The 24,605-nt window shown below is 44.4% G+C and overlaps 1 protein-coding gene across 15 annotated transcripts in view; it reads right to left on the bottom strand.

Moving 5' to 3' along the window:
- Positions 1–244: 244 nt before the first annotated feature.
- Positions 245–24,605, bottom strand: part of Prp4k (pre-mRNA processing factor kinase PRP4K) — a 33,590-nt gene continuing 9,229 nt past the window's right edge. Inside the window, exons 3-18 of one of the 15 annotated variants that reach the window (XR_010051108.1) lie at positions 22,633–22,806; positions 19,576–19,731; positions 18,196–18,277; positions 16,844–17,054; positions 13,712–13,785; positions 11,874–11,964; positions 11,163–11,310; positions 9,897–10,034; positions 9,482–9,635; positions 7,524–7,638; positions 6,695–6,846; positions 5,484–5,570; positions 3,360–4,648; positions 2,768–2,854; positions 1,986–2,031; positions 245–427 (exon numbers count right to left, since the gene is read on the bottom strand). Coding sequence is in view for 1 of the 15 variants with exons in the window: in XM_003468823.5 (XP_003468871.2) it covers positions 4,445–4,648; positions 5,484–5,570; positions 6,695–6,846; positions 7,524–7,638; positions 9,482–9,635; positions 9,897–10,034; positions 11,163–11,310; positions 11,874–11,964; positions 13,712–13,785; positions 16,844–17,054; positions 18,196–18,277; positions 19,576–19,731; positions 22,633–22,806 (1,786 nt within the window). In the remaining 14 variants the exon portion in view is untranslated. Of the gene's footprint in view, positions 4,649–5,483; positions 5,571–6,694; positions 6,847–7,523; positions 7,639–9,481; positions 9,636–9,896; positions 10,035–11,162; positions 11,311–11,873; positions 11,965–13,711; positions 13,786–16,843; positions 17,055–18,195; positions 18,278–19,575; positions 19,732–22,632; positions 22,807–24,605 lie in introns of all 15 variants that reach the window. The other 14 variants (XR_010051105.1, XR_010051109.1, XR_010051110.1 and 11 more) reach the window with 14 other exon arrangements.

Here is a 24,605-nt window from a genome sequence, read left to right as displayed (position 1 = left end):
TCTGGGGACTTCTGCGAGGACAGCGCGGTGTCGGGGGCGCTCTGGGCCACACCCTTCCCTGTCCCCGAGGTGCACAGGCATGTCCGTGGCCTCCGAGGGTGTGACAGGACTCTTCTGTCACAGCACCCACCAGGCCTGGCTCTGTCTGAGCAGCAGCTAAGCAACGCGAAACACAGTGATCATAACTGAAAAACAAAACACGAGACGCCTAACTCAAGCAAAGGAAAACCCTCAGCGGACGATGTGGTAACAGCAGGTGGACTTTATTGTTTCCAGAAAGTCAGCCAGCAATGTGTGCTGCTAAAATGCACGTCACAATTCAGAGTGGGAACATCAACAGTTAGGACACACATGGCGGATCCCCAGAGACCAGCTTCTGCATCTTGGTCACTAAACGGAAAGGTTCTTCAGAAGAAAGTCCCTTACCCTACATACAGAAGGAGAAGAAAAATTAAGGGTGCCACAGTGAGTCCTCAAAATAACCGGAAAACACTTTAAAGCCATTTAGTGTACATCACTGATAGGTAAAAAACACAATGAGCCTGATGTAAACGTTTCTCTAAGGAGGACGTTTCATAGGGTAAAACTCACGCTGGGTGTACGCTGGAACTAGGTATAGCGACAGCACCCTTCGGTGACGCTGTCTGATCCCGAGGGAAGGAAGCTACACCTAACTTCAGCTGCATCCCCTGCTGACACGTAAAGGGACTGTCTCTACCTGTTTACTACCCTAAATGATACTGCGACCCTGGAGCTGCCCCGGATTTCTGAGGTTTCACTTCCGACTACGCAGCTGGAGTTCTATGGACAGATGATGATAAAACACAGGTGAACAGCGCAGAGGCGCTAGACCTGAGACATTGAATTTCTCTGCCCCCACCACATACTATAAAACCGCACATATTCTGTATTGTAAGAATGTCCTGAATGTTTATTTTGTTAGGAAAAAAGTAGCAATTACAATGGTAAGGTGAAAACTTTACAATACACAGTTTGGGAAGTAGAGTGAACTGAGGAAGCCACTGGAGGGTGACGGGGGGTGGTGCTATAAGAACCCGGGGTGGATGCCAACACGGGGTCTCACTCTAACAAGATGCTGCCCGCCCCAAGCTTTCACAGCCGTCTGACGGCCTTTGAGAACAGCCCTACTCACAAGGCGTCTAAAATGTCTGCGCTCTACCGTTCTCCCCCAGTTCCAGAAAGAACAGTAACACCTTTGAGCATTTTGCCTAAGGCTTCCATGAAGTCTGAGTCACTTGACAGCATTTTTGCCATAAAGTATACGAAAGCCAAAACCTCAGACAGATAACTATATCTGAAAACTAAGTTATTCTGACAAGCATGAAGTTTGTTAAGCAGGATGATCTCAATTGAACAGATCTTTAGAAGTTCCAAATTTCTGTCTCAGCTGAATTACAAGTTCAGACAAAACCCTGTATATGTATATACGAGAGTTTATAGGGTTCTCTTTAAACAGACAAATTCAGGAAACGAAATTTGGTCATAGGAAATCACAGTATCACTTTTCTCATTTTCCCTAAGAAAAACCAACAACAGCTCTGAATATCTTGTCTAGGTTCAGACCATGACCAGAACACTTGCTGAAATTAGGTTACTAGAGGATAATCAAAGAACAGGAATTAAAGCAGCTGAGCAGTCCTCTTCAATGCCAATTCTGAGTCTTCCGCCATCTGCCGGAAGTTCAGGAGTACCGCAGGCGCTGACTCGGGTACCTGCCGCTCCTCGGTGACCCTTAGGATCCCACCCTGACGGGGCCCTCACCCCCCAACGGCTATCTCGGAGGAGCGGGAGAGGAAGGAGAGCCGAGTAGTATGATGAAGCAAGCACTTACAGATGGACACCATGATCAGCGCTACCGTTCTAAATACCAAGCACTAGGGAAACCCAAATCATAATGCTGGGAACTAAAAAGTAAGACAAAACTAAAAGGAAAAGTTTTTTTTAATCTTTTATAGGACAGAAACCTTAGCTCATGTCTTCTGGTTGTCATCATCTTCCACTGAGCTGCACCTAAAACACAAAGAACAAGTAACAAGCAACTTTGTTTTTTAAAGAACAGGCAATAATCTCGAAGGTATATGATGAACTGTTTCTAGGGAAAGTTAACTTACTAAACAATTATCTACAATGAAGCCAAGAAAATCACCAGAAGCATTAAAATGTAACTGTTTTGCAGTGAAAGTAACTGCTAGAGACTATTGCACGGAAATAAACCACGGTGGGGGCCCCTACCCACAGCCTCAAGGTGGGCGCGCTGCAGCCGTGACGCCCGCTTTACAGGGCATCACTCCACCTGCGGATGAGAACAATCACCTTGACTTATTTAGGTCTAAACCATGGAGACACGGGGCGTGGGTCGGGCTGGCTTTTTAGATCATCTATCACCTTCCTGGCTGTGCAGTTCCTGCCATGTCTTTAAATGGAGCAAAGCCCACCAGGAGAATGCTGCTATTCTGATTTTCCATTCTTGAATGCACCAAAACGTGCATGCTTGTTGTAATTAGGTGCCTGGGTGAATAAAAAAATCCCATTTACAATGTAAAAATATTACTTAAGCCCCTTCAATCGGATTGTTTCTCAGGGAGACAAACATTAACCCCAAAACAGAAAAGATTACGTACGCTTTTGGACATTGTCTTCTACCATGTTAAAAATAGAATTCCCTTGTCATACAACCAGGTTGATTTACATGATTCTGTTTTAAATTGTTGCTAAATGTTTATCTACACATGCTGTCAGAAATAACCTTGTTAAGAAGGTGAAGCTGGTGTCTCAGCAAATCAGACCCCTTGGAGAAGGCGGTGAATGGCCTGTGCCCCGTTTTCCTTTTTCTCTTTCCGCACCATCAAAAGGAAAAGTGAGAAAATAGCAGAAACATTAGTTAAATCCTGAATTATATCCCATGACCTAAAGGAATAATCTGACTACTCTGAAAGCTGACAATAATTGTAGGGCTTTTCTGGATGAAATAATTAGCACCCTAGTTACTAATAAAATGATCAACTAGCTAGACTTAAATCTTTAAAACAATACTATCAATAAAAGCTTTCCAGGGAAAAAAGGTCTCTTTTAACTACGGTTTACCTGACTTACCAGGACTGCAGACAAAACTTTTAAAAATGGCTACGAATGCCTTGTTCACAGAAGACTTTATTATCTATAGAGATGCAGACTGAAAACACACAGAGCTCTGCATGGCCGCCTCGCATGCAGCAGAGCAGTCTCCACTTTACAATAAGTGAGTGTCAACTGTTTTATGCAATAGACAACACTTTAAGGTCACAGTCTCAAAGAAAAGCTTCATTTACAAAAGAAATAAAAGGTAAAGAAGCAATTACCGCTTTTAAAAAGCAGCTGCTTTGTTCAAGAGTGGAAGGTTTATGCCTGTATTGAAAGACAACATGATCACAAATAATGAAAACAATGAACAAATGAAAAACATTGTTACCATAAAGCAGTACACTTTCAAAATGACATACAAATAGTTAAAAATTTCATTATGTTGTCTATCTAACCTTTAAATATGAGGACTTTCAGAATTAGGCCTCAACATTTGTAATTAGTAAATGAAAACTATGCATTGTTTCTAGGTCACTAGGAACTGTATTTAACAAAATGTATATAAAGTCTATAGCAAGTTGATTTAAAAAAGGAAAGTTATAAGAAACAGTACACTGAAGGCGCTCTACCCATCAAGCGCATACTCTTCAAATTTTAAATGTGATGAACAGAACAGAAATTATAACTATGCCACAGTTGCAATGCCAGAAAATAAAACAAGATCAGTTATCACACATGCAGGGAATTCTGCCACAAAGCTAAGATCCCTCATTTGTCAATTATTCCAATAAATTCACACCTTACAACACCAGTGATGTTGATGGCGGCTTACCTTCAGTGTACTGAATGCTGTACACAACCTGCGTTAAAAGAGCAGAATCCTGAGGCAGGCTCAGAAGGAACAGCCCCCTTCGGCACTGACTACGCCCAGGGCATGCTGCCGTGGCCTGCACACACACACCTAGGAAAACGTGAATATAAACAGCATTTATGCTGGCCATTTCATCGGGAGCCCAAATGCAGCCAAGTCTGCTACAAATGAATCAACCACCCGGCATTGCTACTCATGTATAACAGAAGCTGTTGTCTTTATGTGAACTGCAACCATATACATTAGCACTATAATCCTGTGCAGTCTCGGCAACTAAAACAGTTCTACAGTGAAACTTCACGTAAGACACAAAACAGATTAACTAACATTTCTAAAAGAAATATCACCCTTGGTGTTAATTCAAATATATCATGCTTCCTCAAATTTGCTGGAGAAATATTTATAAGTTTATATACATTAATAATAAACTGCTGTGAAATTTCTTCAGTCTTTGTATTAATTACTCAAACCCTTGCAGTTTCTTCATCTTGCTTAAATTTTTTCCTGGATGAATGCGTGCTGTAGGGCCTGGTTGATGCTAATTCGTTTAGCTGGGTCCAACATTAGGATCTGGTCCAACAAGTCCTTCAGCTGGTGTACTTTTTTACGCTGGTCTTCAGGAAGTCGCTGGCACCCAATCAAGTCAGCCAATAGGTCCTTAGTTGGATTAATGGTGCTCATGACAGTAACTTTCTCCTAAAAATAATTTTTACAATGTGTATCTCTAAATAAGTTACTAAATGTATGTAACTTAGCACAATTTTTTTCTGTGCATCCCAAACATTAAAACACACCAAGACTTTGTTCACTAACAGCTCTGTATCTTCTGTATTTTTCAAGAAGCAATCAATGACTTGGAAATGGTCTCCACCTTCACCACGGAAACGGCGGGCACCCACTGCCTCAACTACTTCCCTATCCCTATTCTGATGGGGAGCACAGGAACAGACCAACACTCCGGGGGCTTCTCAGCACCTGGACAGAGCCAGGGACACAGGATGTGCGGGGCAGAAGCAAGGGAATCATCACATCGCCCTGAGGGAAACTGCTTTGGAAAGCTGAGCTCACGGCAGGTGGGAACCCAATGCCTGTGAGGAACTCAAATGCTGTTTAACGGGCAAAGGAAGGCCAACAGGGCACCTGGAGCCAAGAGGAGGGCACAGTAAGATCTGCTGACGAACGATCACTCTGGGGGCAACACAGGAGCTGCAGGGGAACCAGATCAAGAACACGGCTCGGGGAGGGGCTCGGGGAGGCAAGGCGGGGCGAGGGCCTGACGATGATCTAGCACAAAACTGTTTATTCTGCTGCTGGGAACCGAACTCAGAATCTTGTGCTTGCCAGGCAGGCATTGTACCACTGAGCTACAACCCTGACCCCAAAAGAAAAGTTTTTCATATCATAATGTATTTTGAACTGCAGAATTATATATTCTATTAACCAAAAAACTTCACAGCTCTGAGTACCAACTGGTACTCAGTTCATTAACAACAAAATAACTATTTAACATAGTATGTGGAAGTAGACTTACCCTCTCTGTTACTTTATCAACTTCTATGTACATGAAGTTGAGATTTTGATCAAAATGCTGATCTTTGAATACACCTTTCCGAATCATCTACAAAAAAGAAAAAAAAAAAAAAAACCACACACACAAAAAAACAGAAAAACAAAACAAAAACCTGGGGTTTTGAATGTTACGAAACAAGTCTAGCCTAATAACAATCTAATGCATAACAATTCACACAATATATTATTAGTTTATTTGACCTGATTTTCTTGCTCTCAGAAATCTGTTAATACCTACACAAGAGTCAATTGAAATGCTCAATCTAAAACTGCCTAGTAATAAGAAGTTACATTTCCCAGGTAGTGATCTAAACCAATTATAACACCATGTGATGCTTTCACTATTCAGAACTGGGGATTAAGTAAACCCTTGAAAGGTACTTGTGTTTAGGAAAAAATACTACACAGCTCAGTCCTTTCCAGTTAGAAAAGTATTTTACAAATTATGTTCCAACAACCATAATACAAGTCAGACGTCACTAAAGTACTGACACAGCTAATCTCTGTGGAAATAACTGTAAAAGCCTAATGGGACAGAAGCTGGACAGTATCTAAAAACCATGATGGCTTCTGATCTATGAGAAAACCAGTAACTCTTTCTCGAGTTCAGTCTAGCTAAAAACGTTACAAAGCTAAGGCTATTAGCATATTAAGGCTATTATACGGCCCCTGGATATTTTAATAAATTTCTAAAGTGTTTTCTTTCATGTTAAGTAGAAACTAGTCACCACCCCTGGTGCGTCCAGGGTGACTGTTACAAAGTGCATTTTCCGCTACCTTCCTTTCTCCGACAGCTGCTGGCCCTCAGTACTCAATGTTCCTACTCACAATCTGCTCCCTAATTCTGTCCTTGTTTTAACTCAGGGTCTGCTCTGATTGTCCTCTCATCTCCCAAACATATCTGCGGTTTCCACAAGGCTATAAACACATGTGTGCACCCATACACTGTTCTGCCTGCCACTGAAAAGAGAGTTCTTTTTTTCTCCTTTGATAGCTCTTGTATGATTAGAATTAATCTGAACACCAGAAACACAGAAGGAGCTGAGGAATCATCCATCACAAGCTATGTCCCCTCTACTAACTTTGTTTCATGGCTACAGGGTTAAATGCCAGCAATTTACTGATCTATAAGAAGCCAAGCCCTTGAAAGCAGTGATTCGTGCTGTGTCCTACCTTATTTGGCATCTTTCCTTTGAGATCCATGGCAAGCTTCAACATGTGGTTATTGGTTTTACCAGGAAACAAGATTTTTCCGGTATAGAGTTCATATAAGGTACAGCCTACAGACCACATATCTATCCCATAGTCATAGCTTTTACCTATAACTGGAAACAAATGCAAGTTTTAATACACAGGGTAAGAATGACTACAACTTTAGTTTCGTCACTTGGCAATTAGTTTCATGTTCTTTCCCACTAATTCTTTTATTCCTTTGCACCAGGGATCAAACTCACAACCTCACACTCATGAGACAAGTGCCTGAGCCACTGAGCTAAATCCCTGGCTTTGCTACCAATTCTTTCTTCTTTTTTTTTTTTTTAGCACTGGGGATTGAACTCATGACTGTGCGCTTGCAAAGCAGACGCTTATGCCGCTGAACTAAATCCCCAGCCCTTCTACTAATTCTTAACAGACTTAAAAACCTTTAAAAATGGAGGAGTGGAAATTGGGTGACACACATTTCTTTTCTACTTCCCATTTCACCTTTGGTGGAGATGCTAATCAACCTCAACCAAGGCAACAGGAAGAGAAAAAGCAAAGCTCTAACCCAGTCCACAGCCGTGACGCTCAGACCTTGAATACACCATTTGGCTGCTCCTGCTCGGCATGACCGAGAGTCCTGTGACAGCTACCTCTGTTCCTCCCAGGAGGAGCCATGTGCCCTGGCCCTGCTGCAGGAAAGGCCTACTGCGGCTGCTGCAGTGACGCACGACAGTGTGTGGCCATCAGATCTGTGTTCCCGTGAGAGAGGCTACCCGGTCAGGGCCACTGAACAACTTACTGATCTCGGGAGCACGATAAAATCTACTGACAAGGTAAGGCGTTATGTCGTTGTCTGCAACGTGGGAAGCTGATCCGAAATCACAGAGCTTTAAAATCGTTTTCGATTCATTAACCTGTAAAACATTTTTAAAGAGAATTTAGCCCATGACAGGAATAATAAACACAAATAAACGAAATCAGCTTTAAGTCATATCAATTCCAATGCTGAGAATACATATCACTCATTTTAAAATTCCTTCTCCTTTTTACAACTCAGTTTCCTAATTATAAAACTTGAAAAGCTTGCAAACATTTTACTACAACTGGAAAAACTTTTTAGTGAAGAAACAAGATAACACTATGTACATTTAATGAATGAATGGCATTTTAAAAAGTGAGGTAGCGGGAGAAAAATCTCATTCACAAAGCAAAGCATCCCTCAGAACCCACTCAGGTAACTGAAGAAGCCGGACTCCCTCTGAAGGACAGGAGGCACCAGTCCGGAGCCAGCCTTCAGTCAGGGCCCACAAGTACCAGCCATCGGCATAGAAAAAAAAGCGGGAGGACAGGACAGAGCGGGAGGAAATGGCGCGGGCTGCAGCTAAGACTGGCCCAGGGCTCCTAGACGAGCGGCGTTAAGGGTCCCAAATGTCCCGAGCCCCTTAGGGCTAAAGGAGCTACCAGTCAGGGAAATGGTGTGAGTGTCCCGCCAAATGACGGCATGGCTCACACCAGTCGGGGCCCCCGGTCCCTGGTCAATGCCACATGAGCGGCCATGGTGACACTGGCCGAGGAAGGCTGGCGCTGCACCTGCCCGCTGCTCGCCCCGAGTCAGGACTGACAAGTGAGGGGACTCTTACTCCACAGTCCCTGCCCCTCCTCTAAGCCACACACAAACACTGAGCTGGGAACGGAGCTGGCCCAGGGTTCCCCACCCCAGAGGACACAGCACCTCCCAGAGCCCTGGCACTGTCCAGGGCCATCAGAGCGAGGCGCACGCTGCAGACTGGGCTTATGACACCAATCGGCAGCCGCGGGGAAAAGCTAGCACAGACCGGTTACTTTAGCGCACATCAGTGGTGAGTCTCTGATGGGGTTAGGAAAATAGGTACCCTACAGTCCAAACAGACAGAACAAAGGCTAGAAGCTTTCTCTCTATTTTGGTGGCAAAGCCAGGTCCCAAACCCAGGACTTGCACAGTGGGTTAAGTCCCCGGCCCTTGTATTTTTCACTTTGGGACGAGGTCTTGCCAAGTCCCTGTCACCCAGGCTAGGCTCTGACCCAGGGTCCTCCTGCCTCAGCTTACCACTGTTGGACTTACAGATGTGCACTATACACCCGGCTTGGAAAATTCCTTAAAGCTTTTTATAAGTTGAAGCTGATTCAGCTAAGGAAACCCCAGAGCCATTTTAAAGTTAGAGCTGAGCAGGGCGCTCTCCAGATAGCTGTCTGCCTCGGATCAGCAGGGCCATCACGCACCTGTGCACGCCACTGTGCTCCTCCTGTGCCTGTGCCCAGGCTCAGCCCTGAAGCCTCGGGCATGCTCGGCCTGCTCCAGCCTGGCTCCACCTGCACTGGCCTCACGGCCACCTGCCACACAACTTCTCAGCCTCCATGATGAGGAGACTGCGCTCTCCTCATCAACTGCCGCTGAAACCACGGGCCGAGAGCTCCGGAACCTCATTAACCAGCAACAGCTCCATGCTCTCTGATGTTTGAGGGTTTCCTTCTCAGGAAAAGAGAATTCCTAACAGTGATTCCCTCACATCCATGGGAAAGCCTCTAATAGTTAGTTTACCCTTGATTCAAGGAAAAGTGAGACCCTAAAAACAGCAGCTCCTGCCGGGATGCTCAGCAGCTCATGTGCCTGCTGCCCGGTGAGCGCAAGGCCCCGAGTCCAATCCCCGTACAAAAGCAAACCAACCCCAGCGGTTTCTAGGACCCAGGCGCACACGCTGGTCTAGCTGCCAGACTTACCAGGATGTTGTCTGGCTTGATATCCGCATGCAGGATGTTGCATCTTTTAAGGAGTTTCAGTGCCAGGAAGAGCTGCTGACTGTAAGATCTTACAGCTTTAATATGCAGACCTACATCCTTACCATACTTTTTTAATACCTCTCGTAAATTCATACTTTTAGGAGACAAAAAGAAAACAAAGCAAAACAGGGGTTAAAATACAAAATGTAGTTTTATAAAAGGCAAAAAGAAAAAAAATTCACACATAAATTAAAATCAAGTGCAAAATACAATTTACAATGAAAACATTCTAGGAATTCCCTCCTCATTGCTGATAAATTATCAGAAAACTAACTCCTGCCCCAAAGTTAAGCTACAAAACAAAATCCAAGAGCCGCCTGAAGAGACCCAGCCACCCAGATCTCTGCCGCCGTACCTGAGAGGCTCAAACACGAGACAGAGGTGCTGCTTGTGATAAAAATGTCGGAAGAGTCGCAGACAGTGGAACTTGTCATCGGGATCAGCATCATTAAGTTTCTTCAAGAACTCCAGTTCTTTTAAACCCGTCTTTTGCCTGCAAGTGAAAGAAAACCAGGCCTAAACTAAACACACACGGCGCTACAGAGAGCAGCATCTGCTAGACCCAGGCTGATGGGCTGGAGGATGTATTTTAAATACAAGAATAAATCTGCATGGTTTATTCTTAGCTGAGTACATCCACGCACAGGATTAATCTCCAAAATAACCAACGGATACACAAACACTGAGCAGCAAACCAGCGTGGCTCTGAGGGAAACCAATCTTGCCCACTTTATCTCTACATGTCTCGGTAGCCTGCTTTTTAACAAGAATGGAGTCACACTGTAAAATCGTCTCCTAGTTCCCTTAATTATGAAGTCGCAGATAGGCCTTAGTCAGTTTTAACATTTGGTTATTCTGAGTATCTGGTTATAATTTGTTAATAAACTACACTGTAAAGTGAGTGTCTCATAGAAGTTTCTCAAGCTTTCTAAGCCTATGCAATATAAACAAGTAAAAATTTACAGTACTTCATCCCAGCATTTCAAAGCCAGTAAACTGACTTTTTTTTTTCCATCTTTTTTGAGACGAGGTCTCACTATGCAGTTCAGGCTGGCCTTGAGCTCACTTTGTAGCCCAGGCTGGTCTCGACCTCGCAATGATCCTCCTGCCTCAGCCTCCGGAGTGCTGGGATTACAGGTGTGAGCCACCACGCCCAGTTCAGTAAACTGATTTAAACACCAGCTCTGTATGTGGCATATACAATGTATCAAGACACAGGCACAGTAATTATTTATTCCACTAAAGTGAAAAGTTAAGAGATCAGACACAAATAATTCCCTTGATGAGTTAATAAATGAGTTGTTTTCTGAAGTCCACCATGTGTTCACCAACTTTCCATTTCTCACTTCTGGTATTAAGACATTTCAGCAAAAGACAGCATAAAAGCAGCAGCAGAAGGGAAGCATCCAACTCCTACTAGCTTGCGCCAGGTACGAATGAATTCAACACAGCTGGCCTACGGTTCTAGGACTTGATGTCACCACATGCCTGCAAATCAAAAGCCCAGCCAAAAGGAACTGCTTCTGTCATTTTATAGATGCAACACTCTTTGCAGGCCGTGCTGCACCTTAAAGAGGACTTGCAGGGGTCGGAACCTGTGTCACGAGGGCTCTGAACTTACATGAGCTCGTTGTTCCTGATGATCTTCACAGCCACCTCCTGGTTGGCTCTTGCGTTATCCCTGGCGCGCACAACATTGCTGAACACGCCTTGCCCGGTGTAGCCATACACGTTGTAACGCTTGTCTAAGACTTCACCTATATTCACACCTAGAAAAACCAGGGAAGAGCTGATCGTGATGCACAGAATCAGAAAGCAGGAACAGTGCAGTCACTTCAATATGAGCGCTGGTTTTCCAGAATGGAGAAGCACAGCCATGCCCCAGCTATTATAAGCAATGCTTGTCCTAGCAAGTGCCGATGACTTTCACACCGAGCAGGCAGTAAATGGACTCCCTGACACACTTGCTGCTGCAGTCCTTCTGCGGGACACCACCACCTCTCTGGCCCCCCACGTGACTTGGTATCTGTTTGGATTCACGCGAAGATGAGGGAGTAACATCAGCTCCCTCGGGAGGACCCCTCAGGGCTGAGAGCGGCTGGGAGCAGCCTTGGGCTGTAGTTAAGGCTTCCCCTCCCCTGGAGCTGTGGCGCCCCAGCCAGCTTACCAGAACAGGAAACAGGCAGCTGCTGGGAGGGGCGAGATACCCTAGTAAGCCACGGAACTGGGAGCGCTTCAGTCACGAAACGCACCATTTCAAAGTCCTCCATCCGTGTACCTGTGACCCACACAACGTCACCTTTACAGAGTCTTAGGACCAACTCGCACTTACGATAGTAGCCTTCCGCATCGGTCCAGTTGTCTCTGAGGTTGGGGTTCTCTTTGAAATCTTTCCCGATGCCAGCGGCCCGAAGACGAGCACTCTGAAATGAAGGGGCAGCATGTGAAGGACTAAAAAGGCGCCCCAAGCCAAAGAGTCACTACTCATCAGGCCAATGTGACGCAGCTGGGATGGCACTGCACGCTGCAGGGACACTGGGAAATGTCCAGTGTCCTCAAAGCTCTCACGATTAGGATCAGGGTGTTATAAATGAAAACGAGATCTAGTTTCCTTTAGCTGGAAACAGAGTGGGACAAAACAGCCAGGCTGGCACTGAACTAGCAACCTCAGGTAGTGGCCCGTCTCACTTGTCAGTGTCACCGTTTCCCGGGCTACCTGCCCACATGGACAGCATCTGTGCTCCTGCCACACACGCACAAGACATAACAACAGTCACCGGCCGCACTTGCTGTGCACGTGTGCAAAGCTAACACCACACCTAGAACGTGGTAGAAACACTGCAGGTCCCGGGGTCCACGATGTCCACAAGAGCCTCCCACCCTGCTACCGCCTAGACACTCAACGTCCTCCGTGGGCCTGTGTGCCAAAGCCTGGCCTCCACAGTGGCGCTACTGGAAGGCGAGAGGAACTGTGTACGAGGGGCCTGGAGTCCTCTGCTCATCAGTAACGTGCTCCTGAGAGGCAACTGTAGGCCCCTCCTTACTTTTCTGCCCCTTCCTAATGGCAAAGGAGGAAGCCGGGCTCTGCCACACGCTTCTGCCACGAGGCAGTGCCTTCCTGTGCCCAGGGCAACAAGATTCCCCCCGACTGTGGCCTGCAACCTGAGACCAAGAGCCAAAAAGAGCTGCTCCTGCTCAATTCCTCATCTCAAGACTGTGGCGACGGACAGAAGGCTGAGGGACACAGATGTCACCTAGGCAGATGACAGGTGCTGGCGCACCGGCCGTTTCAACACCCGTTCCTTAACTCACCTACTTCCAGGGCTCCCACTGCGGCCTACAGAGCACACTGCAGAGGACCGGGGCCACATGCCAGGGTCTTCCAGGTCCCTCCCACTGTGTATGTGACCCCATCTTTATTACCCCTGTTATGTTTGGCTTCTCCACTTGCTCTTAGCCAATAATACAAGTAATTCCTTGATTAGTTAATAGGTGAGTTATTTCCTGGAGTTCCTTAGCAAGGCACCAATTATATATATATATATGCGTTTTAAAATTTGTTAAAAATGGCCTCACACTTCTGAATGTATTTTAAGACTTTTTCAACAAAAAGCACTGTAAAATTTTCAGTCCATATTTTTGTAACATTTCCAACTTTTCAGTGCATACCGCCAAGCCCCAAATCAATGAGCTACAACACAGAAACGTGAAGTGGCCTCTGTTCTGAAGGTCTGGAAAGCCTTCAGACACTGCCCGATCTTCACACACACCTGGGTACGGGCGCGCTGAGCACACACACAGCACAGCGTGCACGGGGCCACTTGGTGCTGGGCCTTCCAAGGCAGCTCTGCAACACACAGGTGGGTTCACGGTTTTGTAAATGGCACCGCAGACCAGACTCCAGGCCTGCTCGACACAGGCCAGCCGAGGGCCTCGTGCTCAACTCTACCCCAGGCCCTCGGCACCACTTGTTCCTGAGATTTCTGACAAAATCTCAGATTAGGGCAAAGAAGCCAAAACTAGTAGTTTCCAGACACCACCCACCCAGACCAGCCAAATGCTCACATCCAAATAAAGGAAGGCTTGCTCCATCACCTGAGTTCTAGTCTGATTTCTGCACTTACATGAATTTATTACACTTTTTCCTTTTTACCAATTAAAGTTACTTACATCAAAATATGCAGCAAACATATCATCAGATTCTGTAAACATATCAGGGGCCAACAGCTTCTTCTGAGATGAACCTTAAAGGAAATGAGCATTAATATTTGAAAAACAGACACAAATTAAAGCACAAGTAAATGAAAGTCATAGTAACTCAAGCATGTTTTCCTTCTTGCACATTAGTTTCCAATTAGTAACTTACACTCACTGTATTATATGTATTAACATACAGGAAACTAACCACTTTACTAAAAAGATGCATTTCAGAAAGACCTAAAACCGACTTCTGCCACTGTTTAAATCAGTAAGCTAACAGTTAAACAATGATTCCATATTTAAAGAAATATTTAATATTAATATTTAATTTGCACCTTAAGTTCCCCACTACAGATAAAGATTGACAGTGATTTATAATACATCATTCCTCTAAAAGGCCTAAGTAATCCCACAGAAAACTGAGTGAAAATCTCAAAAAACATGTAATTGGTTTTAGCATACATACATATACCCAATCTCAATTACAGTACGGGAAATACAAGTTAAAATTAAAGTAACATACTGTTTCTCAATTCAAATCTCGCAAAGCATCTCAAACTGTGATGGTAGTTTATTAGTAAGGTTCTGGATAAATAAATACTAAGACATTGTTTATGGGATAGCAAAATTATACAGAGAAGCAGCTGACAAGGTACAGCAAACGTACAGAATCATTCATTCTTCTACTGATTTCACTTTGAGGGAAAAACAGCACCCCGAACACAGAGGCCACACATTACTAATGACACCAGGCTATTCAATTAGTATTCCAAACACAGCCAATGACTGAACAAAATCGAAATATTCACTGCAGCAATGTTTTAGAAGCAACTAAGATCATACTTATACAGGTGTGTATAGTATACTTTTTTGTGTGTGCAGACAGAATTTAAAGTACACAAAGATGTCTTAATAATTTAAAAGGATACTTCCTAACATTCAAAAGCAATATGGAAAAAAAAGACACTAAGCCTACCACACAACCACATGAAGTTATTCCAAGCGGTTTTAAAACAGAATTATGACTCTACACTGCACCCCAAGTGTACCCTGGGCTCAGAGGGGTCCCGTAATCCCAAGTTGCATTTCACACACTTAACGGTTGTAATATGTGTTACAGTTTGAATGTAATGAGCCATCAGTAATTGTGTTACTAGAACTAAGTTTTTAATTCTAAGAGAAACAATATAAAATTAAAGAAGTTACTATCTGTAGACTGGGCTATGCTTTTCTCCTGCAGTACTAGGGATTGAACCCAGGGTCTCACTCAAAGCAGGCGTGCTCTCTACCACTGGCCCTCATCCCCAGTCCTTCCTAAGCTGCTCAGCTGACCCTGAACTCAGCACCCTCCTGTTTTAGCCTCCTTAAGTCACTGGAATTAGAGGTACATACCAGAGCCAGCCTGTGTGTGTGCATGTGTGTGTGCGGGGGAGAGAGTAGTGCTTTGTGACAAACTGCTACCTAACCCTCCTTGCAAAGGAAACTGAGCCTGCAGGACTGGCAAGAGTGCTTTTAAATATTAAAGGAGCTGGTTCACACCTACTTAAAAGGGCTCCCTTCACGCCCTGGTTGGAGAGAAAATAATTTGTGCTTCCAAACAAAGATAACAGCAGTGGATGAAACTGAATGGTACTAAATGATAAAAACCCATCAAAAAGTCAGAATCTCATCAGTTATCTGTGGAGGTTGGTAGGGCATCAACTGCACTTTATTCTAAAAAAGGACAGTGAAGGCAAATAATCACATGCTTACTCTGCCTTCCCTATATAAAGTACATTACATTCCAGCTAACCAATAGGTGGAAGCAGATTTCATAGAAAAACTAAAAATATGATTTAAAGAATGGTTGGAATAAAAAAATTATTTTAAAATACAGACTCCCCAATAAAATAATGGTCTTCAGTGATAATTATTAGGAGCTATTAGAATCATTAGGTAAACAGCAACAGAACTCTGTACAGGATAGATGCAGTCCATTTTAACTTCATGTCAATAAAAACAGGACAACCACACACCGCACCACGCGACCGAGGGCGCCACCCCACTTGGGAAGTATCCCTGCCAAAAGCTAAACTCCGCTGCCTCCAATGCTAATGCCTAGTTTCCAAGAAAAACTAGGTACAGCACAACAGTGAACACATCTGAGAGTCGGGCCAAACCCAGGATGAGAACGTTCTAAGACACACTGCTCAGGACTCTCAGAGGAAGTAGCAAGAAGGAGAAAACACAAAAGGAACAGAATACAAAGATGAAGAGAGGCTTAAATGATATAAAAGTGGCAGATGAAAAATACAGTGGATATTTAAATTAAAAACATTGCAATTAATCTCTCAAAATACCCCCCCCCCCGCAACACATCTACCCCGCTGTTCCCGCCACTTTCTGAAGCAGCTCTGGAAGCCGCCCTTGGCGCTGTCTTCAGGAGGTGTGATGACAACTCCAGTGAATGCTGACACAGAGCGCCATCCCCTAGAGAGGCAGGCTGGTGACAACAGTACGGTGCAAGCGCACCTACCTAGTTCCCCAGACCAGGCAACCTGCTAACTTCCAGCTCCCCCGACCCAAATCACGAAAATACCACACAACTCCCACGGCTTCGAGAGAACAGCAGGATTGATGTGACAATGTGTTCCAAGTGAGGGGACTAACTGTGATGTCTCTTCCTGTAGGAAGTGTTTTTTACTGAATCACACTGTACTTTTCAATCACACTTCATACATACTAAATGTATGCACCTTGCTTAGATTTTGATTTAAACCAACCAACCAACTGGAAACAGGTATGAGTGATATTAAACAAGTATTCACAGGTTGAATGGAATCATGGCTGGGCTCTGCTTAGAATGTTCCAGCACGCGAATGCAAGGCTATGGAAACCTGGAGCCCAGTACACGGTGCCCAGGGTCCGTGACTAGTAAAACACGTTTACAAGCAGAACGTCCAGGAGCGCACACTCAGGATCACTGCAGTATTGAGCAGAAACGATTCTCCTCTTCCCTTTTTCCGTACCCTAACTCTCACCTCAAACAAGGTCTCTCATTACAGTCACACAGCTAAAAACTCAGGGAAAAGTGTGGCCAGAACAAAAATCTACCTCACGCACCATTATTTTGTTCAACTGTCATGAGATTATGCTTGGCTTTTACTGAGGCCTCAAATGTGTCAACGTTTTCTCGCTCGTACTCTTTAACATCCGCAGCGACCCGCTCCAGGATGTCTTCTGGAGAGGGCGATCGCGTTCGAGTGCTGCTCTGGGGGCTGCTGGGTTCTGACGGCACAGACATGTTGCTGTCTTCAGCCAGGTACTTGTATTTCTGCAACAACAATGCAATTGGTCATTGTCGTACATCTTACGCTCTCTGAATACACGCATTTCCTAAGAGATGCTGCACTGAAAAGTTAAGTCTGTGACTGTAAATCAACAACAAAAGAGGCACTGACACCTTGGTTGAATCCGAAATTCCTGACCAAGTTTTTTCCACACCTGGTGCACATGGACTAGGGGACAAACCCTGAGCTGCCCAGATGAGATGCTGTTTTCTGTATTATACCCCAGGGCGACACTTGCTCATCTCACCACAGAAATGTGATTATGGGGTGGATGATGTGTTGACTACGGGGTCTGCTTCAGACCCCACTGATGGCGCTATGTGAGATACATAGATGCACCATATTACCTTTCTAAATTCAAAACTTTCTGAGTTCTGAAGCACATCTGGCCCCAAGGATTGGAGATAAGGGATTGTGGACCTGGGCAAAAACAAAAAAAGATTCAACCAAGTTTTCAGGAGTTCCAGTTTAATAACAACTTCTCCAGTGTTCCCAGCACCTCTCTATTTGGCCCTGCTTCCCCTGGGACTCTGGTTCCTTCCTTCCTTTACGTGACACCCGATGAGCTGCCCTGCCGCTCTTTCTCTATTCAGCCCTCTGTCCTTGTGAGAAGGCACCGTACAGAGAACTGCTGCCCACAAAGGACCCAGGGCCCAGGTATGGTTTTGTCTCAGGGCAGCCAAACAGGCGCCCATGGTCTTCCAAGGCAACAAACCCAAGTGAGAGAACTCTCTCGAGATCCGGTACAGCGCGCTTCACGCTCATTCTCTTCATCATCTGCTTCTAGACCAGTTTTGAAATCGTTTTTCCAGTGTTTCACTGCAGTACTTGCTTTTTTCCACATAGTAAAACATACTATTTCTGCTAAGAAATTCTTCAACTCTACACACGTGAGAATTTTCATGTTCATTAAGTTAAACTTCAAACTCTTATGATTTACTGAAGTTTTACAAAGGGTAACAACATCTCAGTTCTGGTAAGTAACAGAACCACCGAATTTCACAAATTCTATATATGTGCTCCTTTCCTAAAGACCAGCTAGCACTATCATCACTTACCAGTAAAGCATTTTAGGTGACGACTTAAAAGAGAATTCATAAAAAATGTTTGGCAAAAACCACCCACCTGGACAATCGCTTGCCTCTGTATTCTTCTCTGTTCTATTAGTGCTTCTTCATCTTCTTCCTCTACATCAAAATCTTCGAGGCTTTAACACAAAATTTCAAACATCTTTAGAGTCTGAAACTAACTCTTACAGGATGAAAATTAAAAGCTGAAAGGTATCAGTCATGTTTAAGATAGAGCAAAAGTCTTATGCTGTACTATTTATTTCCAAACTGTCTCAATCGCCTGTTTGGAATCCTAGTAAGTAACTTACTGTTCTGTCTCCTTTCCTTCTCTGTGATGTTTATGGCACAAAAGTCAGCAAGAATAAAGATGTCTACGTTTGGGGAGGTCATCCCTGCTTCTGTATACCCTTAGCGATGCTGCTGCATTTCTCAGATTTCAGTTTTCTCACCTGTACTAGGGCTGAGACAGGCGAGTGAGCTGTTATTTTCTCTGAGCCACTTTTGAAAGCTCGTGCCAACTACTGGTTCCTTCAGTATTAGCAATGCACACGCAAGCATTTGCACATAATCTGAAGAGGGATGTGGCTCAACCCCAAATACTGTCCCTACCCCCTCCTTCCATACCCCATCACCTCCGTGCTCCTGTCTTACGGTCTCTGTCAGTGCAACCTGTTTGTATACCTGGACTGTTAACAGAAGGAATATGAGCTGACTGCACTCTGACCAGATTAGCACTTCTACTGAACACTCTAGCCACCTTCCTTAATCATCAAGCTTTAACTGGGGTTTCTCAGCACAGCACTGTTGGTTTTTTGGTATGTATATTTAGGTTTACTTGTTGAGAAACGCGCTAGTGTTTGCAATGTAGGTAACAATTATCTGTGGCCTGCTGTCATTAGAAGACAACCAAAAATATGTTTAATACACTGCCACAATATCTTCAGGCAGGCAAGTATCCCCATGTTCATGACTATCACCCTCAATTATTTATTTTTGTAATATTCCATTTAGACAACCAAGTTTGCAACTTAAAACTTTTTCCGGTGTTTTACAGTTCACCGCTGAACTGTTTCTCTATTTTCACATTAGAGGAGGCACACCTGCCATCAGGTCGCCTCACTCGTAAAGACCCAACATGGGCTACGAACTGAAACACCAAAACTCTGTAAGAACCTGTGTGACAGTCTATACAAATAAAAGACTCCCCAAAAACCCCCAGCACAAGATGCATCCCGCCAAAAGGGCACCTTACATACAGCACCTACTGTCACTTGCCACAAACCTGCCTGGTAAGACCACACAAGCAACTCTTGAGTCCACAGGGTTTACAGGACTAGATTCACTGATCACATCCTGGGGGGAATTATTTTAAGATTTCCAGTCAATCACGGTTTCCCTAGGCCAGAGAAATGAAATATGGGCAAGTTCATCTTACTTGTCATCAGATGAAGACTCCTGCTCCACCTTCATCCCTTCTGAAAGACTGCCTTTGAATTTGTCCTCCTTCACTTTGCTTCTGCTCCTCCGTCTACGGCCGCCCCGCGATCGAGACCTCCTCCTCAAGCGTGACCTGCTCCTCCGGGCTCTGTCTCTGTTAGAACAACAACAAAAAGACAAACATATTTCTTAGAATGCCAATTAAAGTGAGGCATGGCAGGGGCGCGAGGGAGACCTCTTAACCCAAAATTGCTTTTAAAAAATAGTATTTAAAATTAATATATATTAAGTAGGTCTCAAAAAACTGAATAATTAGGTTAACTAAAATGACTGAAACATAGCTACTATTCTTGCCAATTTCAAAGGAAAAGTCTCAAAGTATTTCTTAGAATACTGACTTGAACGTAAGCTCTACAGGAATAAACAAACACAGCTTCTCTGCTTCCATTTCCTCTTTCAGGACCCGGCTGGAGCCTGAGGTGCATGCCCCGCACCAGTCCTCCCGCACCCAGAGGCCCTTGGTCCAGACTTCTCAGCTGATGCACACTGATCAGGCTTCTTTTTGGACTCACCAGGTGAATTCCACGCCCACCAAGCGTTGCCTATGTGTGCTCTCTAAGCTGCACACACTGCGAACTACGCTAAGCTTTTTTCCCATTCATCATGAATTGCAAAAACATACGAAGTAAGAATTTTAAAGTTATGCTTTGTATGAAAGGTACATTGAAGCTCAGGGATACAGGACACATGGATGCCTGCCAAGGCCTGGAGTGAAGGGAGAGAGAACTGTGCACCTGGAGCACAGTGACATGCCCTGCCTTGACTGTGGTCACTACAGGACATGCGCCTGCAGACCTCAAAACTCCACACCATAAAGGGTGGGTTTTACTTTGTGTCAAGAAAGTGCGTCAGCAAGCCCAAGCAAAAAGACAGTTAAGACAGATTGGACGAAAACCTGAAGTCTAATGAGTGGCCTTCAGACATTTTTTATGAATGCCCCTTGGTGTCCGCCCACTTTTAAGCACAGAGAGGGTGACTTTGAGAAAAGATGTGGGTCCCCCTGGAGATGGCTGCAGGGCTCTATCAAAGGCCCTGCCAGCCCCGGTCCTGCCACACTTCTCCAAAACTTACTAAGGTAGTGACATGAGAAATGCGCAGGGAAAGAGGAGACGAATGTGTGTGATGGCAGACACACCATCTTCAGGTATGCACACTGGACGGAGGAGCAGTGATAGCTCACAACTGAGCTGAGGGCCAACACAAGAGCAGTAAACAGTAAGCTGGTGCCTGTCCAGAAGCCCCAGAAGGCCTAGGAACCAGAGAAGCCCCTAAGGCAGTAACAGCGAACCTTCCAGAGCCTTCGATGACACAAACAGCCTGCCACAGCACATGCACCGTGGGTCACCACCACTGCCCACTGCCCACTGCCCGAAAGGGTGGAGCATGAGGTCAGAGCTGGGCATGACTGACTGAAAGACCGATGCAGACTGATCCCCTCCCCAACTCACTGGAAAATGCCAACCGCTCTTCACAGAGTGCCGGGCTCCAGAAGGTGCAAACCGGACGGAGGAGTGCCAACAGCTCACAACCGAGCCAAGCGTCAACACAAGAGGAAATCAACAGGGATAAGCAGCTTTCTTGAAAGCTTCTGGTTACTATAAAAACTGAAACAAAGGGGCTGGGGATTTAGCTCAGCGGCATGAGCGCCTGCTTTGTAAGTAGGCAGTCGTGAGTTCGATCCCTGGTACCGATAAAAATGAAAAAGACAAAAAAAAAAAAAAAAAAAACTGAAACAAAGCACTGAGTGGCAGTGTACTGAAACCAGGAAGTCTAAGGACAAGTTTACACTGTGAAGACAGACAGAGCTCCACCAGAAGCCACAGCACAGCAGAGTGCTCTGAAGAACTCACACAGCCCAGGAGAAAAGGCCTGCCTGCAGTCACCGGCCTGCCGAAGTCCCTTCCTGACTACCCTGAATGAGGGCAGCCAGCTGAGGCGCGCCACACTGACAGAGGGAAGGAGGCACCGTTCGTTAGCTTTCCCGGTGCTCACGAAATCACAGCACCGAAGAGTGAAGGACTCAATGGTCCAAGGACAACTCTTCAAAGAAAGGAAGGGCCGGGGTTCAGCTCAGCAGTGTAGGGCTGGCGCCAGGTCACCAGTACAATCCCCGGTATCAAAAAAACAAAAAAAAACAAAAAAAACAAAAAAAAAAAAAAAAAAAAAAAAAAAACCCCAACAACAAAAAAAACCCAAAAACCCTCACAAAATGAAGTGGGTATTTGCTGAACTACAAAAACAATTTAAAAAATTTTTAAAAGCCAATAGAAGGGTAAGAAAGTAGAATAAGAAAATCTAAAAGCTCAAGCTGGGGGCTGGGGATTTAGCTCAGCGGCATAAGCGCCTGCCTTGCAAGCAGGCAGTCGTGAGTTCGATCCCTGGTACCGATAAAAACGAAAAAGACAAAAAAAAAAAAAAAAAAAAGTGTAAGTTTCCAAAAACCTGCCTGCCATGTGATGAGGAAGCTGCTGAAGATGAGCTACCAAAACACAGGGGTAAATAACTAAAGAACAACACTGGACAAAGAAATGGGGTCACAGCACGACAGGAGGAAGGGAACGGCCCAGGGACGGCAGGAGGGAGACACGGGGTGCACCCTTCACCCCACTGCATGAGCACACTCGAGAGTACAAGCTCGTGCCCTCTGCTGCCAACATGCGGCAGAACAGAAACACGGGTGACGCTGTCCCCTTTGGGGCTGACCAAAAGAACTACAGGTGTATGCCGCATTCTCCAGGAAGAACCAATTACAAATTACTATGATTATAAAATGAGAAGAAACCGGGTCACACATTTACTACGCTATGATCTTGCCAGGTAAGCCAAAAAAGTCATTTAGTATTAATTCTGATAAAAAGGAAGTCCTACTTTGAAAAGACTGAGCTGAAGAACAGTATGCCAAGGGGAAACCAGGGTCCCAGCTGAACAGCAGCCTCAAAAACACTTTGAGGCCAGCGAAGCCAAAGGAACCCACACTTTCCACACTGGTCCCTACCTTCTCCGGGGAGACCTGCTCCTTCGCCGGGGAGACCTGCTGCGCCTGAGTGGGGAGCGGGAGCGCCTTCTGATGGGAGAGCGGCTCCTCCTCCTGGTCGGGGACCACCTGCTGATGGGGCTGGCGTCCTTGGACCTCTCCCGCCTGCTGAGGAGCTCCTCCCGAGGGCGCGTTCTAGAAGGCCAAATGCAAAGGGTAAGAGAAATCAGGCACATTCACTTTGTCCTACATGGAAAGAAAATTCCAAGAAAAGATGCACTGACAACAACAGAAACACTGACTAAGGCTTTTCGCACTGATTTTAAACTCAGATGATCACAGAGACATTCTGCGCTATGCTAGGCCACCGATGAGTGTTTCCTCCAGCCTCATGGTCTGAAGAGTTATTAAAAGTAAAAGCCACCTATTCCAGTTTCAGAAAAATGACTGGAGCACATGTGGCCAAGTGATACCTCATTTCCTCAGACTTTCTGCTACATTTCTGCAGTTAAGAATTTTACTTTTCATGTAAATTGTGACAGTATCTCATGAAAATCATTAACCTCTGAACTGAGGAAACGGGGCTCAGCCTCCTACTCAAAATCAACTTTTCCAGTCTTGCAAGAGGCTTTCAGTGAGTTTTACTCTCTTAATGTGATGCCTGGATCACCACGAGCACAGGCCTTTCTATGATTTAATTGTTTAAAAGAGGCTTTCAACATTTCTTAATGTTGCTTCAGATTTGGATACAGCTATTCAATCTGAACACCATAAATAGTAGTAAATAGTTCTAAGTAAGTAAGTAGTAAGTCTAAGTAAATAAACGATATATAGTTCTGCCTGAAATAAAAGTAAAAATTACAATTTCCCTATTGATAAAAATATGAATTGCCTTGTACATTTCCTAAAAGAATCTTTCTTAGATCCAGCTAAAATAAGCAAGGTACACTCTGATTCAGATCTGTAGTACATATATGTTTGTTTGCTTATTTATTTATTTATTTATGTTTTTTTTGGTGGTACCAGGGATCGAACTCATGACTTCGGGCTTGCCAGCCAGGTACTTATGCCGCTGAGCTAAATCCCTGACACTATAATCTGTTTATACAGACATTCTTTTCAAAGACTGGTTAAAACTTGTCAACAGGATAAAATAAAGAGTGTACAAGGGAGGAATGAAGTATTAATTGCTTAAATGCAAGCAAAATAAAAATGCTTAATCTCAATAGTGATCTAAAATACTTAAAAGTGTTTTTCTTTCATTATTTAGCGTATCACATGGTATCTTGTATAGTGAGAGTTCTGTGAAAATACTAGCCCGCACAGTAGAGGAAACACAAGGTGGTCTATCTTTCCTGGAAGGAAATTTGGTTGTAAGTTCTGAAATGTGACTGCATAGGGCAGTTTGCAAGTCTGTTTCTACAAATGTATTCTACGGAGAAACCACATATGTGATCAAGGGACATCTTTACATACAACACTGAAAACCTGGGATGACTAAATTTTCATCAGTTTCAACAAAGGAATAATTACAGTTCAGCTGTGAAAAGATGGAGACGCAGAAACTACTTCTGCGTTACACAGATTTAATGACTTATACCTCTTCTGTGACCAGAAAACATTTTTGCTTCAAATACTCAGGTCTGGTATTGGGTAAGTTTAGAACCTTGTCTTCAAACTGCAAGATTACCAATATAATTACAAAACACTTTATCAAGAATCATTAAACTCACAACTGCTTCAATGCAGAGAGTGAAAGCAAGAGGGGCTATTCCATTCCAATGTGATTTAGAGGAGTAAAAGTAGGAAAGTGTCTCTTTAGAATACTTTGAAAACAGTCTTGCAGTTTCTGAGAATGTGACAATTTAAACTTCGAAGTTTATTTACAACTATACAATAAAAATTTACACAGTGAGTGACTAGGAATTCACATTTATGAGCCAACACTTTTTTTTTTTTGAGATAGACTCACTGTAGTTTACACTGGCTTTGTA

This window comes from Cavia porcellus, unplaced genomic scaffold (genome assembly GCF_034190915.1).
Source record: "Cavia porcellus strain 051 isolate PalLab524CR breed Dunkin Hartley unplaced genomic scaffold, mCavPor4.1 scaffold_13, whole genome shotgun sequence".
NCBI classification, from domain to species: Eukaryota; Metazoa; Chordata; class Mammalia; order Rodentia; family Caviidae; genus Cavia; species Cavia porcellus.
This window is presented reverse-complemented; position numbering and strand designations above follow the sequence as displayed.